The sequence below is a fragment of the Pempheris klunzingeri genome, chromosome 19 (genome assembly GCF_042242105.1).
Source record: "Pempheris klunzingeri isolate RE-2024b chromosome 19, fPemKlu1.hap1, whole genome shotgun sequence".
NCBI classification, from domain to species: domain Eukaryota; kingdom Metazoa; phylum Chordata; class Actinopteri; order Acropomatiformes; family Pempheridae; genus Pempheris; species Pempheris klunzingeri.
Genome location: NC_092030.1, coordinates 19900179 through 19918234, shown reverse-complemented (window position 1 = coordinate 19918234; position 18056 = coordinate 19900179). Strand labels below are relative to the sequence as shown.

Sequence of the window (18056 nt, the reverse complement as noted above, 5' to 3'; positions counted from 1 at the left end):
TACGATGCCATCTACTGCCCTTCTTTGAGGCGCATGCGCAGTATGAAAATCCTCAATTTTCCTGACCTGTCAGATTATATATATTTTTATACATTAATATATACTTAAATTATCTTGTGATACCATGTCATAAAACATGATTTCTTATATGTTGTAAGAATAAATCATTATTACCTATTTATTTAATACACACTGCCCAAACAAGGACAACAAGACTGAACAAATAATATATTGGAAAATATTATAGCTTTTACTTCACTTCATTTATCTGTCAACTTTGAACCCAGTCATTCGTTGAAAATGATCAACAGATTAATCCTAAATTTTTCAGCAACATGAAATGAAGTTTTTTCCAATCAAATAGTTTATAACACCTCATAAAATTGCTGCATTGGCAAAAAAAACAACAACAACTGGTAATCTATATAAAATAAAATATGTTAATTGCAATTGAAGGAAAACACAACACGTGTTTACAAGGAAAAAAAGGCTTAGAAACTGATTGTCTGCAGAAATGAGTCGGTCACTTGATCATGTGTTAAATCTACATCCTTCCCATAATTAATGTGTTATGGGAAGGACTAATCTGTCTCATCCATTGTGTAGAAGCTTGGCCTCTTTTTCCAAAACACTGGATTACATGTTTTGCAAGCAAGGACAGATCTATAAATGCTAGTTGATTTTTACTATTTACTATAATTGTGTTTCTACCGATATAAACAGAAAAAGCTTATAAGGGTCAAGAAAGACTTGTTTAGAAATAATCTCCTCCGTAAGAACTGAGTACTTTTACTTTTAAAAATTAAAATACATTTTCCTGATTTATACTTTCATAGTTAAAAAATAAATAAATAAATGCTGGAAATGAATTCGTGCTGACTACAAATCCCATAAGACAACACGGGTTGTGTCTCCTAGTGATGACGTATTCAAGACGCGCCGCTCCTCACCATTCTCTGAACGCTCACAGCTGCTAATTTAACGGCAGGTGTGTTTTCCACTTGAGTATGACAGTTATTTGATGTGTGAATCAGTCTGGAGGTCATGTGTTTGTTAATATTTAGACAGCAGGTCGAAACAAGTTAACATTTTGGGGTGTTTCCACTCCGGGCGGGAAGCTACTAGCTAGCTGATGGTGCACCACAGGCTCGTGTACACAGATTTATTGACTTGATTTGAATTGAACTTTATTTATTCATATTCTTCCACGTCCACTCAGGCAGCTGTCACCGATGTCTCAACAAGCCCCACCAACGCTGCCCTCGGCCCCGGACTCCCCCGGGCTGGTGGTGACCAGTAACGTGCAGAAATATGCCATAAAGAAGAAGAAAGTCCTGAGTGCTGAGGAGGCAGAGCTGTTTGAACTGACGCAGGCTGCAGGGATCACTGTGGACCAGGAGGTCTTCAAGTAAGTGAGAGTCACTCAAGTAGGTGGGCACCTACTAGGCCACCACAGGTATCCATTAAAAACACATGAGAGGTTCTCAAAATACAATAAATTATTGATGATTATCAATAATCTATTTGGTTTGTGGCCATCAGGTGTTAGCAGCTCCACCAGACAGACAGACATCTCCTCTCTAAATGTCTCAGATGTTTAGATACAAGACTAGTTTACTACAATAGTGCCTTATTTATTTATTTATTTATTTATTCATTTATTTTTGGCAATGTGGAACTGTGCTCACTTTTTACTGATTTCACTGCATCATTTTATTGTTTCACAGACTTTTATTATTTATTTGTCCATTTTATTGTTTGTCAGTTGAATGTGAGAGCTACTGGATACCTGTTTCCCCTAATAGATAGATAGATAGATAGATCGATAGATAGATCTATCTATGATGGGTTGCCTCAAAAAGGTAAAATTATACAATATTTAAAGAATTAAAGTCAGCAAAGATCTGAAAGTCCAACAGAAAAAATACTTAAAAATAAAATAAGAATAAAAATATAAAGTAATGACCTCAGATTTACCTTGTGACCCATTTGACGGGGGCACATCGTTATATTGGGAACCTCTGGATAAGCCATAGATAGATTTTTACACCCAAACCATAACCCTGTCTACTAATACCAGTTTTGAATGCTGGACTCTTACTTGAAGTGGAGTACTTTTACATTAACTACCTTTTACATGCACAAAAGATTCCAGTTTTAGCCCTTAAAGACAATATAAGCTTAGGCCTTTTACACGGCTAATCAAAATCAACATGTCCCTCATATTCCTCTTTACATGCAGCCATTCTTTTTCTAAGTTTACCACCGTTGGTGAACTTGTTTAACACTGTGATCCTCTTTCATTCCTTCATCGACCTTCTTGAAAGGTGGGAATTGCGATATTTGCGCCTATCCAAAAAAACAGTCTGTCAAAATATTTAAAAGTAGGTGTGTGTTTCTCCTTCCAGTCAGAAATGTGTGTTTATTTGCCCCAGCCAACTGCTGGACAGTTGGTTTGTTTCCAACGCACAGGCAAGAGGTCGTGTGTCGCAAACTGGTTAAAAACCTCAACTGAAATGCAAATCCAGAAGGCTCTATGTACATGTCCAAATAATGTGCTTAAAACCTGAATGTTATCTTAATAAGAAAATGCTACACTGAGAATATCCAAACTGAATGTGCTGTTATAACATGAACCGCATCATATTTGGAGCATTAGCGTGCACGTAAACATAGTCTTTGTTGTGTTGGTGCACGATGCTTCTACCACCCCTGCAGAAACGTGACGTTTGTGCACATGGAGTAATTCACAGCGGGAAACACTGACTTCACACTCTTCCACGTCCTGTTGCTGCCCTTCCAGGATCATCGTGGACTTGTTAAAGATGAACGTGGCTCCTCAGGCCGTCTTCCAGACTCTGAAGGCAATGTGCGCAGGCCAGAGGTTGGCCGAGAGCTGCAGCAGCGCGGAGTCCTCAGCCGCCTCCCACACGGCTAACATCGCCACAGCACCCACAGAGGCCAGAGGTTAGAGCCGTCCTCCGAGCATTAAGGGTCATTGTAGCCCGCGTGCTACTAGAAATAGTGCAGGTGGAAGCTGCCCCATACAGTCCAGAGCAGAGGCCCAATAAGTCCTTTTTTTTTTTTTTTTTCACAGCCAGCATGATATAGAAATATAAATCATATTTTAAAGTGAAGACTTTTAGGGTATTATAGGGTAAGTAATGTACTGCGGTGAATGGGGCATTCAATTTTGACCACCTGCAAAGGTCATAATAAAATAAATATCTCTATCACTTTAAGTGTACATTATACTTGCAGCCAGTCAGAAAGCCCTTTTCTACACATCTGAACTTATTCTTTATTTTTTTTTCTTCACTCTCTCGAAAGCCACCACACCCCATTGACAAAAACAATAATTTTACCTTGCATAACACGGGACCTGCTACTCTGCTTTGGGCTCGATAGGTTAGTTTGCTCATGTTGTTTTGTGACTATTCTGTTTTTAAATGTTTAGTTTGGGTCTAAAGAAACGTGTTATTTCACTCATCGAGGCAACGGCAGTGCAGCAAACTTCTACATTCTGTGAGCTAAAATTGCTGTTTTTGTCAATGGAGTCTGGTTGCTTTGATGCAGGCCAAGCAAGACGGTGATCAGTTCTGTCTGAAAAGGCTGCCTGATGGCAGTGTACTCTAAATATAGCATATTTAAACTGATATTGATTTTTGATTCTATTTTTTAGACCTACCTTTTTTTTTTTTTTTGGTGGCTAAAATGTTTTCCTGCTGCCTCCGTCCACTTCAGTACATCGCTGAGTGTCCGTGCCGACTCTCCTGTCTCCCCTCCAAACAGGGGGTGTGCTGACAGCTTTCTACTGTAGGGAATACACTGACTATGGATAAACACCTCATGCAACCACACTTCAAATCATCTGAACTATCCCTGTAAGGTCAGGGCAAGGGTTAGGTCTAGAAAAGCAGTGGTTATAGCTGAGGTTGGTCTCCAAGAAATGAATTCAAGTCAGTGTAATGTCTTCTGAAGTGATGGAAACATGACTGTGTGTGTGTGTGTGTGTCCCTTTTCTACAAAGTGAAAGTGTAAAGAGCTCAAGGTCTGCAGCACACAGGCTCCCAGCTTTTCATAAAAAAGTGTAGAAAAGGCCACGACTTTCAGAATTTTCAAATGTTTTTTTCTGACTGTTGTTACCTTTTCAGTTTGCTCTTGCTATTATTCCTGCGCTCTTTGCTTCTCTTCCCTTTTTCCAAGCATGTGAAATATTCACATTCCTCCACTTAAGTGCTGCTGTACAGACTGTAGTAGAGATTCTTGTCCTGCACTCTGCACCGCCTGAGACCAAGGATGTACAATAGATAGTCATAAAAAGGAATAGAAGCTGATCTTCACTGTGTGCATGTCTCAATCCTTTCTAATTTCTTTTCTATCCCCTTTGAATTCTATTTTTTCTGCTCGTCTTGTGTCCTGAAGAAGAGGACTCTTTGGTCTCTGGAAAGAGCCCTAAGCCTCCTGCAGCTCCTCCCTCAGCGTCTGGCCCCAGAGCCACGAGGGTCAACACTAAGATAGTGGTCTACGGCCCCCAAGACTCTAGCTCTCCTCACTCTCAAGGTCCCCGCTGGCACTCTGTGCCGTACACCTCCGCCTGTCTGCCTGCCTGCCTGCCTGCCTGCCTGCCTGCCTTTCTTATATCAGTGTTGTGTACTAGATGCTTGCTGTTTGGATCTGGGTTGTGCAGAAACTACATGCTATCATTCTTCATTTCATGATTCTACTGAGTGGAAACTGTGTGTGTGTGCATGTGGACATGCATGCGTGTGCGTGTGGACTAGAAAAGAAGTGGACATATTCACTTGCCAATGGATGCGTTTGAAGGGTGTTTATACACATTTTGGGTGATGTTTTAACATTTCTGATCAACAAGTACAGGAAAATATTACATTTTTTACAATTACATTTATATGATTCTGAGTTGATTCACAAAGAATTTCTTAACGTTGTGGTTCCTCCTAGTCAAACATACTGAGCCAACCGAACGGAGAGGATAGAAATCTATACTGTGAGCAAAGCAGTTTAATTCAAACAGCCCACATATTGGGTTTAATCGTAGTATTTTTGGGGAAAAGCAGCTTGACAGTGCTGATACAGTATGTGATACGTACTGTAACACGTTAAGGGGATAGTTTGGATAATGTGGGGGGAGCAAAAAAATGTATTTTAGCCACCAAAATAAAAAAGGCCAATGGATAAGTACCTCACACAACCCCACTCCAAATCTGAACTATCCCTTTAATGTTTTCATGTTTTTAGTCTGCTGCAGTGTGAAACAGTACTGGCAGTTAAACTTACTGGTCAAGGTCATCGCTTGAGCGAAACAAACAAAGCAGAGAAAAGTGTGTGGGAGCACAGGTTTTTTTTTTTTTTTTCTTCCATGAAAAAAAAAAAAAAAAAGTTAAGGTCTAACTAGAACTGTGATCTCAGAGAGAAAACATGGGGAGATTGGCTGAGGGCTACTTTACTGGTGCAGAAATCATAAACAGGTGCTCTTTGGATTCAAGGGACAAGACTTGGGTTAGACTTGTACTTCAGTAAGTCATAACCAAAAAAATACCAAAGGCACACTGCTTTGCAAAAATTAAAAAGCCTTCAATCAATGTACTTGGTGTCTATGCATTTTTGTAAAGCTGTGCACCTTGGCTTTTTTTTTTTTTTTTTTTGGTTAGGACTTGTTGATCACAGAGCAAAATACAACTGTAATCACTTGAAACATCTGACTTGCAGCCGTCTTCAGTAATGTGAGCGATGCAGCCCTGAGACTAACCACAGCATGTCATCATACAAAACTATGTCAGAGTTTTATGTAGATGTGTGAAGGTTTATTGAGGTAGTGAAATATTAGGTCATTATTAGAACTTTATTACAAGATGATGATAAATGCCAAATCATAGTGTAACATTAGCAAACAGGGGAGAGTCGTAAAGTCAGTGAACTGAAATCTCTCTCTGACATTTGCTAATGTTAGCCACCGTAAGCTGCCGCTCATACCAGACCGAATGAGACTGTGGAAGTAAACCCCTGAGAGTACTGAGTGTAGCAAGGGTGTGTTTTATTACTTACTTTTTAAATTGTAAGGAAGAATTTATTTCTCCTCTCAGATGTAACGCGTTCTCAAGTCTCTTGAGACGCACTGAATCATCACACTTCATTGTTGCTAAAAGCCCTTTCTAGTCACTTTATGGTTCTTGCTACAGTCAAGTGTGCAGTGTTGATGTGCAGCGCTATAAATTGTAGTTAAAAGAAGGTAAGAAATCTCAACCGTTCCCTCTCCTCTATATAAAACAACATTCTTCATTTGCATCTTTTGCCTGCTGGTGCCCCTTTTCCATTTTCCATGTTGTTTGGAACATGTGAAGCAACAATCACAGTAACTCGACGTCCGCCTGCTCCTTTTTTTTTTTTTTTTTTTTTTTTTGAACTCTGTGTGTTTGCTTGCTTTGTGTCGGCAGTGCGCGGCAAAGCCGGAGCGAGCCACAGTGAGAAGAGCAGAGAGGCCTCCAGCCAGCGAGTGCAGCGGCAGCCCAGCGCCACCAGAGGGCAGAAGACCAAGAGCTCCGGCAGCAGTAGCTCCTCCTCACAGATAAACTCCACATAAGGCTCAGGTCAATATGAGAGCGCTTGTAAATATGTCGTTTACCTTACATTTAACTTATCTGTATGTCTTATTGTGGAGCCTAGTTTAAAGGGCCAGTTCACCTGAAATAATGACAAAAACCCCCAATTCAAATACATGTTTTCTCATTATGGGATCTGTTTTATCCACCTTGGTTTTGAGATAACTGCCACCTAAACCTCAATACAGTGGAGGACAAAAGAAATGCAGCATTGACACATGACCGTTTTAAGATTCCCCAGTCTTTCCACAAAGTCCGGATAACTCTGGATCAGGGGTCTTCAAAGTGTAACACAGTTGGCAACCTAAAATCAAGAGAAGAGCATCACTCCCAACACCCCTGTCTGCTCAGGTGTCAAATATATACTAAAGAAACATCCTTGAAATTATAAATTCAACAGGTTCGGTGATTTATAATGTGGTGCAGTTTAAGTCCCGTTCTTTGAGCCTGTACTTGTTGGCACCGTTTAAAAGTTTGCCGGATTAGCTGCTAGCAGTTCCTGTTTGCAGTCCACCCATGGGTGCACAGACACCCGTCACTGGATTACTCTGATGCTGAAGAAAACTTAAAAACGTGATGATTCTCTGACAAGTTCTGGAGTTATGAAGCAACTCCTCCTATTAGCAGGTTTCTGGATGTTTATCTGAGACGCTGAGACACTGATATCCTCGGAAAGTGAGTCACACTGAATCTGTGTGTGTTTACATTTGTCTGAGTAATCAGGTGCACCTGATGTCTCCCTCTTTGCCCCCCACCCCCCCATTCAACTCTCCCTTTCGGTTTGAAAACCTCTGCCCTGGATAATCCAGACAGTCAGATATCTCAAACCATGGAGGATTAAACAGAATCTACCTGGCAGCATGAATGGACGGACGCAACTGATGTTAAGCGAGAAATTTGGGTGAACTGATCCTTCAGCGTTCTAACAAAATGTATAAAAACCTCCTGGTTCTGGCTCAGGCAGGTGTTACTGTCAGTGAGTGAAGCCTTTTGTCTGGTTGTTTTATGAGAATGACGAAGGAAACGTTTTTTTTTTTTTTTCCTACCTGAAAAATGAAGATGTCTGTATTCAATGTGCGACTTTTTATATAATGATCAATGTTAAATAAATCAAATAACATCACACCTGTTAAAGTCGAGCCTTTTTATCTCTAACTTTACCTCCTCATACTGAGTTGGCGCCTCGCTTTGACTGAATCAGTCAACACTAACAATCCTCCTTAAATGGGATCAGTTCATCCCTAATATTTGTTGTGTCGTACTTTTCTTCTTTTTAAATGAGATTTTCTGTTATTTAGTTTTTACACCATCTTCTAAGACACGACAGCAGACTGAGTCCTTTCTGTGCTGGATGGCAACAGTCACCTTCAGACGTGGTCTGTGTTTTCTCTTTGTCGGGCCCTGAATGAGTAGCTGTCCTGTCTTTCTCTTATTTAATGGTTGATAATACAGCCAGAACCTTGACTGATACATTCTGTCACGGTCTAATTTTTTACTTTTTATTTTTCTGTCCCTCGGTTGTGAGCAGGAATGCGTGCGGGAGGGCGACTTATTTATTTATTTCTTTTGTAAAAGTTTGGGTTTTGATGCTTGTGCCTCCTTTTTGTTCTGAATCGTCTCCCTTGCTGTCACATGGGGGCAGTAGAAGCACGCTGCAATTAATGGCATCAGCCAGTGTGCCCAAATCCTATTATTTATTTTATCTTTCAGCCTTTTTGTAACTGGCTAACTTGCTATCATGAATGAGAGTGAATCTGAAATGAATGCATTTCGTGTGTATTTGAAACAAAGCATCCTGTCATTCACAAGCCGACACCTCAGAGGTGATGCACAGAGAGGCAGAGCAGTGAGATGCTGTGTGTGTGTGTGTGTGTGTGTGTGTGTGTGTGTGTGTGTGTGTGTGTGTGTGTGTGTGTGTGTGTGTGTGTGTGTGTGTGTGTGTGTGTGTGTGTGTGTGTGTGTGTGTGTGTGTGTGTGTGTGTGTGTGTGTGTGTGTGTGTGTGTGTGTGTGTGTGTGTAGCCGTCTTATGAGGCAGGCTGCAGGGCTTTATGTAGCTGCAGGTCTTTTATGTGGCCGTTTGTCCTGTTTATGTGTTCCTGCCTCTCCTCTCCTCTCCTCTGTGCTCTGCATTGATGGCAGTGTGCCTGTAATTGATGGCACCTTATTGCTGTGGTGTAGCAGGTTTAATGGGGCTTGACAGAGCAAGGGAAAGCATCATGCAACCAGGGAGGGAACTTAACCCTTTCACGCTCAAAACCCACCCTCCATCCCTGCTCTCCTCCTCCTCCGCCGCCTCCCTCGCCTGTTTTTCTGGTCTCTGCGCCCTCCCCCTGCACATCAGTGCATGCAAACACAAATGAGAATACAAATAGGCCCTCGGTGATTAGCTTGTTTACTATTCCTACTGTTATCAGTGGTCATGGTAATGGCAGTTTGGTTCATGATCAAGGAAGCTCAGACACCCCTCTGACTCCACTTCCCAAAATAAATACTCACCAGCTGTTGGTGCTCGCCGTTGTTTTGCTCAGAGGAACCTAAATGTGTTTGACAAAGGTAAATGGCTGGGAAATTATTTCTTCAAACTTGCTGCCAGACTGTAGTTCCTGACGTGACCCACAGGGGCCAGTGTGGCTCCAAGCTACCGCCGGGGCCCCTCCACTATGTTGGATTTCCATTGGCATCTACTCCAGCTTTTTGGATGTGTTTATTTTGTTATGAGGGAATTTCATGGCTGGTGCAGAGTCCTCCATTAAATGGGAAGTGTTATCCTTCACTCAGGCGCACCCTGCACGCTCAGGCATGTGAATTAGTGCGCGCGTGTACACACTGTATGCACCATTAATCAATAGAGACGATGAAATGATGCTATTGTGTGCGAGGCAAGGCGAACGGCACATTGAATAATGAGCTAGTCAAAGCTGTTGGCAAATCATTAATGTAAGGTGTTGGTCTAAACCTGGTTCTCACACTCTCTCTGTGCAAGCTGTTCCCAGGTGACAAAAAACTGGGGAGAGGCACTATTTTAGGAGCCGATATCACACCTTTCCTTCATTTTTTTTTTTTTTTTTTTTAAACCCCCCCATCACTTATATTCCCTCCCGAGTGTCTTTCTCTGTGAAAGCAGTTGGGTGGGGTGTGGAGGAATATCATCCTGTTTTCTTTCCCCCCTCCTGTCTTTCCTATTTCTCTCGGGTATTATCCTTTCCTGTGAACTCTTGGTCCACATTTCTGTCTAAATTTATAGGCCACTTTCCCCTCACTTGTTGTCTCTCTACATTCACTCCCTCCTCTAACCCCTTCACTCTCCATCATCACGCCTGCCCCTCCTCTCCCCTCCATCCACTCCCCGCCATCACCCTCCTTGCCAGGCTGGCTGCAGATTGGCTATTTCCTGCACGCGCCCAGTAGAGCCCTTATCAGAGGTAGAGTGCTGATTGTTGGTCTGTCTCTCAGGCTGACTGACAGTTCGGGCTGCGCTGCTGAAATGCCTGATTTGGTCAATGTTTGTCTGTGGGGCCTTATCTCCACACCTTATATTAACTGCCTTGACAGTATGTGCAGGCAGTCTCTCTCCATCTTGTTGCACCCCCTCCCCTCCCCTCTCTCTCTCTCTTCCTCCCCCACGCCTCCCTCCACCCTCTGTCTCTATCTCCATTCGCTCTCTATACTTTCTGCTACGCACCATAGTCTTTCAACCACCAGCTAAACACTTCCACGCTGATCCTCCTCCATCATTCTTCATCTCGCAGCTGGATCAGCATCTTGGAAAAGACCATAAGCGCCGATTTATTTCTTATTTCTTTCAAAAGCAGTAATGCAGCTAACATTCTTCGAGGGTCAGTTCACTCAAACAGCCCCCCCCAAACTTACTGTTAGTGGCACCAAGCCATGCAGATGTTTCTTGGTTTCACCCTCTGAGGTTTGTGATGCCAATTCAATACGCTAGATTTGAATTGAGGGATGACAAAATTGTTTCCAGGAACAACGTCCAGGTCACTCAGTTGACAGCGTGTCCTGTGGATTCTTCAGGGGACTCTTGTAGGAAATGTTTAATTTCTTTAAAAAAAAAAAAAAGTCTTGAGGCTGTGAGACAACAGCCCCCCAAAAAGAAAGTGTTTTAATTACTTGAAGTTTTCACATATTTTCTACAGGTGTTATTTAAACTGAGCCTTGTTTGTTTGTTTGTTTGTTTTGTATTTTAAGGAAATTGTTCTGGAAATAATCAACTTCTTACAAAAGTGTAACTAAAATAATGAAAAGCTTGGTCGCTCCTCTTCCCTGTAATTAGTCTAATTAGTAGATGACACACTTCTCTCCAGGAAACTTCCCAGGAAATTATCAGGACTTTACATGCCTGTAAATTAAGCTTGAGATGCTGAGAAAAGATTAAATCGACTGCACGGTGCAGTTGACAGCTCTGAAAAAGGTAGTAAGTAGACCTTGAGTTGCTGTTTTATTTCCCACCTTATCGAGCAAAATGCTGTTTCAAAGTTAAGTATTTTAAAGGGAGAGGCGATACAGATTTAGTGACCTCCGTGTTGTCAGTCGTAGCTGTGGCCCTGAAATTCACCTCTGTTTTGGAGTGTGAAATACAAAATCATCTGCATGGTTCGATACCACTGCAGATTGGTGACAAGTGTTCCCTTTAAGGATTCTCTTGCACAATTCCCTTTTAATAGTGGTGAACAAAAATCCAGAAACTACTTAAAAAATGTTCTTTTTAAAGGAATTTCTTAATTACACACTCTATTAATGTTCTTTAAAAAGCCCTAAAGTTAGAATTTATTGACACAAGCACATATACGGCCATATTGCCAGCCTTGTTGTGTGACGCTGAGCTGATGTCATTTAGCCTCCCTATAGCAAAGTGCCTCTCTTTTGCTCTCTGTGGATACACAGTTAGTTACTCCAGTGATTTAACCCTAACATGAGTATAATAAACACTAACTGCACTGACAGGACTTAACCAACACATACACGGAGAATCTGGACCCAAAAGCTCCTTCTACTTTTTGTTAAGTAGCGCTTATCGACAGAGACTGAGGAGGTAACCATGGCCTCTTAAGCGTTATTTATTTATTCACTTTATTAGCAAGAGGCTGTTCATTCCGTCTGTTAATGGCAGCTGTGGGAACGAATAGAGTTCACACTCACTTGGACCCCCATTGTGTGGCAGGCTGTCAGGTTACACACACACGCATACAAACACTTGTACACAAAAGGCGAGACACTCTGCACAGCTGCCTGCAAGTTGTGTCTTGGATTAATTGTTTTTCTGAAATCACTGTAGTTCGGTATTACTGCAGAAAGGTGCCTCTAAGCTGTGTGAACTGTCTGCTCTTGCCGTCCTGACGATATAAGGTGTGACACGGCTCTTTAACCGGCTGACTGCATCAACTGTCACATTTAGTTTCATTAATTTATGCTCAGCATACCTTAATTGGCTGCACTCTGGAGCCCTTTTTTTGTGAATTCCTGCACAAGATTGCACTTTTCTGCACTGATTCTCAGGGAAGTCACTGAAACATTAAAGGGTCGTTTTGACATTTCCGTCTCTGAAGGTTTTGCCTGTGTCTCTGACACTGGGAGGTGAGCGGAAGTTCATTTGTGCTGCTGAAAGTGGTGTAAAAATTTATTTTACAAGCAACAGTTCTCACTGGAACTATTTTCTACTGAAGAAATAGTCCCAGGCAGGACGTAGCTGTTGGTGACTTTACATCAGGTTTGTAGTTTCACTCATCTTTGTTCCTCATGAGTTGAATCGGAGTGCTGTAGAGATTTTAGTGTCTTCCAAACACAAAACGGTCCATTAGACAGATGTATGATGCTTCACATGGTGAAGAAGATCCACATTATGATGCTTTGTTACCATAAATTTAGTATGAACTTTGTGGTGATATGCAATACCTAAATAACTGGTGAATTAATGGCATTCAATCGGCAATTTACATAAAATTAATTGACGACAATCGGCACAGATGTCAGAAGGTGCTGCTTGTTTTCTGTTTTATATTATTGAACATTATGTCATTGGACTGTTGGTCGGCCTAAACTAGTATCACCAGTGGTTGAATGTAACCAACCACACAGAAACTGTACTTCTGTGCAGTTTAGAGGTGCTGAGGTGAGGATTTCCACTGGACGCTACAGTAGCTGCAAACATTACTACATTTCATTTTGCATGTATTAACCACTTTGATTACTGGTCACTTTACTCATATAATTTGATGCATTTAGGGCTTTTAGTTTTGATGCTTTTAGTAAATGCAGCTAATAATACTGACATACCTTTGCCTGTCTAGCGTACTTGGATTTTACAGCGTGGTATTTCTACTTAAGTAAGGGATCTGAGTAAACTTCCTCCTCCACTGGACGTCAGCCCGGTCTCCCAGGACTTATTTTGCGTTATTTTCTGATCAATTGATTAAAAAAGTAACGGACACATTACTTGTGGGTGTAGCAAGACGAGAGCATCCTGAACTCTTATTCTTATTATTATCAATTCTATGTAAAGAATTTTTAAAAATGAGGCTTTGGATCGTAGAGGATGGTTGCAGGGTGCGCTGCCAGCCTCATGGCCTCAGTATTTCTAAAATCGTGGCCCCGGACATGCTGTTGAGGAGTTTGCTTCATACTTGATCTATGTGAGGTATATTGTAACGCCACAAATAGGTGTGAGAGCTGTTAAAAGGAAAATCAACAATCACTGTGCTGTGGATTACGAGCTGCTAATTGACTAAAGAATAAACAAGGAAGAAAAGAGTTTAATCAGTTCCCAATTAAGACATTTGCAAAGGTGTGTGTGTGTGTTACGGTGCTCCAAATTCCTTTTAATTAAAGCAACGACAGAGGTTACTAGTCTATCTTTGTCTCCGGTGTATTTCAATATTGTATTTCTATTCTGTGTATTTCAACTGCGCCGATTTCAATTGGCTTTAATTATGTGTATTTGATAAATACACCTTCAGTTTACATTGTGAGAACTTCCATCAATAGCAGCAGGAGAACAGTAACGACAATTAAGAGCTTTTTATGAGTTTACTTTTCTCATCTTGATGTCTCTTTTGTGCTCATTCTAAATGTTTGTTTTGATCTCTGAAAGATTCCCTCTTTTCAGGGTGTTCATCTGATGGTGTTAGCTTGCACTGCTGTGTGTGTGTGTGTGTGTGTGTGTGTGTGTGTGTGTGTGTGTGTGTGTGTGTGTGTGTGTGTGTGTGTGTGTGTGTGTGTGTGTGTGTGTGTGTGTGTGTGTGTGTGTGTGTGTGTGTGTGTGTGTGTGTGTGTGTGTGTGTGTGTGTGTGTGTGTGTGTGTGTGTGTGTGCGCCTCCCCAGATGTGTGCATGGCTGCTGTTAAAGAAACCAGTGGTGTTGCAGGACTGCATCCCCCCCCTGAGGAATCCATTACATGTCAGTGGTGTTATGTCACGTCATGTCACTGCCCTGACTCACTGACACAATGCCCGCGTGAGTGTTTTGCATCTGTAAAGGCAGATAATGTACATTTCCTCCCCTGGTTTGTGTATGTGTGCATGTGCAGGAACATGGCTATGCTGCACGCTGTCCTGTGCATGTGTTGACCGTGCACCCCAACAGACTGCTGTGCTGCTTGCCCATTGTGTTGGCTCCTCACACTCTGGTTCGCTGGAATAATGCCAACAACCACCCCCATTGTACCCCAGCTGAAGAGAATGAAAAGAGCGCTCTCTCAGACGCACACACGCGCACATTCACCTGTCTGTCAAACCGCATGGCAAAAGCCATACAATTACCCTATAACATGATGAATATTTACATACACTGCCGTTCCTGCTAAGGTCAACGCTATTTTCATTCAGCTCCTTTTATGCCTCAGTGATCCGACTGCGTCCACGACGTTGCACCTGAATTTAGAAGTTTGATTTTAATTTGAGATTTGACAGTTTGTTAATGAATGTGGGGGCATCCTGGTGTCTCGGTGGGCTGAACAGTCTGACTGCTGTGTTATGGTTTCAAACGGGGGTCCTGGGACCTGTGATGCAAGTCATCCTCGCATCTCTCCTGGCTCGTCCTTCTATTTGCTCTCCATTAAAACATTAGACAGACGGCTCAATTTGGCCACATCTGGGTAACCCTGCTTCCACTGCAGCACAATGGAGGTGGAAGGAATTTGTTTTTCTGGTTTAAAGGGGGTAACGAAACATTTTTTTTATTTTTTAATTCAATGGGAAATCTTAAAAAAAGAAACAAAAGACAGAAACAATGTCCACAGAACCCACTAAAGAGTTTTCAATGGAGCTACTTTCAATCATAAAACTAGACCCTTTTTGATGGTGGATAATCCCGACTGGAAAAAACATTGAGCGTTTTGTTTTTCACTGCTGTGAGCGCCACAAATGGATTTCCCTCCTCTCCATTTTATTTCATGTATCTTAGTTTTTCTATCTGCGTGGCCAAATATCACGAGTAGTGGGTGAGAAAATGTTTTTTTTTTTTTTTTAAAGTAATTTGGGCGAACTGAGCCTTTAAATTGTATACACCAATTAAAAAATGGTCTGTAATGAGAGAAATACTGCGACGGCCCACATTTTTCAAGATTTCTCCCTTTTTTTTTTCATTTTTTTAGCCAAATCTTGGATACTAAAAACCAAACGTCACTTCTCTTTGTGTCCTCGGCTCTTACGCTGTTCTCTCTCTCTCTCACCATTTCTGCTTTTTCTTCCCGTCTCCTCTGACTTTCCTCTTTTTATTTTTTTTAAAAACAACAAAAAAAACAAACCTCCTTCCCTCCTGTCTCTTGCAGCCTGCTAGCACCCTCATATTCCTTCTCACTCCCTCTATCTCTCCCCCCTCCCTGCTCCTCCTCCCTCTATACACTAACCTCCCCCCACTCCTCTCCTCACCCTCCCTCTCTCCCTCTTGCTTTTCCCCTGGCAGGCTAGTGATTGACACTTACAAATTACCCGGCGGCAGTGGCATTGTGTGTGACCCCTCTCTCTCATCTCCAGCCCGCCGCCGTTTTGTCATCTAATTACTGTGAATCCCCGGCCTGCTCCCCACTGCTGCATTTTTAATATGCCTGCTGGCCCCCCCTCCTCTCCTTCTCCCCCTTCTCCCTCTCTCTCACACACACACAATCCCCCTCTTCCATTCACCTGCAGCCTACTTTACCTGCTTCTCTGTCCAATACTTGGAGTGCAACCATCGTCTCTATATCCTCCCGTGCACCCTCCGAGTGTTTTTTCTCCACCACCTCCATTATCACACCATCACCTCTTCTGCCTCCTCCTCCTCTCCTCTCTCCTCCTCCTCCTCTGTGGAGTGTCACTCCATCCCACACAGTGACCACTTCATGTCAATCTCACTGTTTGCATTTCAGTTTTCAGTAGAATCATTAAAGTGTTTGGTAAACATGTTGTTCAGTTCACATGATCAATATGCCGTAATGACTGTGCGGTGGCTTATAGGAGTTTTCTGGTTTCAACTCATCAGTCTCCTATTTTCATTACATTCAGTTGCCCGTATAGATTTGGTGAGTTGTAGTTCATTGTTTGTATGCAATGCAAAACATCTCAAAATGTTTCTCTACTGTTCTGCATGCTTTCTTTGTAAGTGTGCCTATAGTATATTAATATTTTATTAATTACATCTTCATAGTTCCAATCCAGTGCATGAAAGCTATTGCTAATTTTCAAACTACGGCTGCTCTGTTTATGATTTTCTTTTCTTAAAATCGTGCAATAAATGTGACAATCTGCTGCACAGAATACCAAAGCACAAAGCCATTCTTTCGTCTCAAGATTACAAATTTAAGAGCCACATTACATCTTTCTGGAGGGAAAAAAAAGCATTAAGTTGCTGTACAGTTTGCCAAGTGGAATAAATAATTACACCAAGCATTGAAAAGCATTTAAAAACATTCAGTCCTCATATTTTCCCTCCCACGAGCATGCAGTGTCATCCATAGGCACAGATTTTTTTCGCTCATATTTCCTCTCATACCTGGGCCTCGCATAGACTTCCTACCTATTTCTGTGTGTGTGTGTGTGTGTGTGCTGTCCATGGCTCAGCTGCCCACAGCCAGACTGAGCTCCCCTGCCGATCCCCATCTTCCAGCTAGAAATCAGCAGAGCATGGCAGGCTGCTGCTGCTACAGCACAGCTCCAGAGGAAGGAGGGAAGGGAGGAACAGAGAGAGCTGAAGGAGATAAAGACAAACGGAAAGAGAGGAGCAAGGTGTTTGGAGAGGTAGAATTCATTTTGAGTGTTTTTGTTGTCTTTGATTGCATTGTTCTGCAGATCGGAAAGTTTTATTTAGACTGCAGGCGGCGACTGATGCCTCGCTGCGAGGCTGGAACAGACGTGGAGGCAGCCAGGCCGGGTAGGGGCCGACCTGCCCCTCCACCTTCTGATGTTGCTCCAGGGCGTGGTAGGATTTAGCATGGCCTCATTACCTTGTCATGAGTTTGGAGAAATATGGGCCTCCTGAGAGGGGCTCAGGGACGTGGACTGATGAAAAGAGAAAGGGAAGGGGAGCTGACAGCAGACGCATGGAGAACGTAAAAAAAAAAAAAAAAAAGGAGGGAGGAGGTGGGATGAATGAGGAAAAGGAGAGGTGAGAGAAGGAGGGTAATTGAGAGAGAAAGGGAGGAGAGATGTTGGCAGAGTTGGAAAAATAGAGAGAAGATGGGGAGGGATGGAGTATGGCGGGGAGTGGCGAAACTAATGGTCCTGCCTGGAGAGATAGTAGTCAATCAATCATCTTTAAACAAAAGCAGCAGGCCCAGGAGAATATTTAAGAGGTGCTTATTTAATTAAAAGTCCCTTTGCTCATATTTATGGGCCATCCTTCCTTCAAATATTAACCTTCCAGGTCCTGGGAGGCCTCGGCCTGGACGGGGCAACAGAGCTGAGCTCACAGAGGAAAATACAGTCGGCCATTCACATGAAGACGTTACTCAGCACCAGTGTCACATTTCCTCACACAACTTCTTTACCCCAACATGTGCATGAATTACTTTTCAGTGCTGGAAGGAGTCGGGACCTTTACCCTTAAGTAGAAGTAGCAGTAATAAATACTATGATATTTCTACAATAATCAAAACACACTTGACGTATATAAAAACTAAATGTACTCATTATGCAGAATGGCCCAATTCAGAATCATATATAGTGTATTATTGAGTTATACATCTTGATGCATTACAGGAGACTTTATTGCAGACTAATTTCAAATACTTTATATACTGTTGGGTAGCTTAATCTCTAATATATAATTTATTTACTGATTTATGTTAATAATCTTAATCTGCAAAGTAATTTAAGATTTGAAATGTAAATGTTATGGAATAAAAGCACAATATTTGCCTCAGCAGTGCCGTAGTAGAAGTATAAAGCAGCATGAAATGGAAATACAGTAAGTAAAGTCCACAGAATCTGAGGAGTAAATGTACTTAG

At 42.0% G+C, this 18056-nt stretch overlaps 1 protein-coding gene across 2 annotated transcripts; it reads left to right on the top strand.

The window, feature by feature from the left end:
- The first annotated feature begins 946 nt into the window (after positions 1 to 946).
- Positions 947 to 7732, top strand: mzt2b (mitotic spindle organizing protein 2B). 2 transcript variants are annotated; one of them, XM_070850222.1, is made up of 5 exons: positions 947 to 988; positions 1220 to 1408; positions 2804 to 2967; positions 4426 to 4563; positions 6459 to 7732. In XM_070850222.1, exons 2-5 carry the CDS (start codon positions 1233 to 1235, stop codon positions 6602 to 6604), a joined length of 624 nt encoding a protein of 207 aa, XP_070706323.1. In that variant the 5' UTR covers positions 947 to 988; positions 1220 to 1232; the 3' UTR covers positions 6605 to 7732. The 2 variants fall into 2 exon arrangements, with proteins under 2 accessions (XP_070706323.1, XP_070706324.1); XM_070850223.1 differs by lacking the exon at positions 4426 to 4563.
- The last annotated feature ends 10324 nt before the right edge of the window (positions 7733 to 18056 follow it).

Excerpts from the sequence above, each read along its gene's own strand:
- mzt2b (XM_070850222.1), top strand. The coding sequence starts at position 1,233 with ATGTCTCAACAAGCCCCACCAACGCTGCCCTCGGCCCCGGACTCCCCC. Across the intron at positions 1,409-2,803 it reads GTGGACCAGGAGGTCTTCAA|GATCATCGTGGACTTGTTAA; the intron begins GTAAGTGAGAGT and ends CTGCCCTTCCAG. Across the intron at positions 2,968-4,425 it reads AGCACCCACAGAGGCCAGAG|AAGAGGACTCTTTGGTCTCT; the intron begins GTTAGAGCCGTC and ends TGTGTCCTGAAG.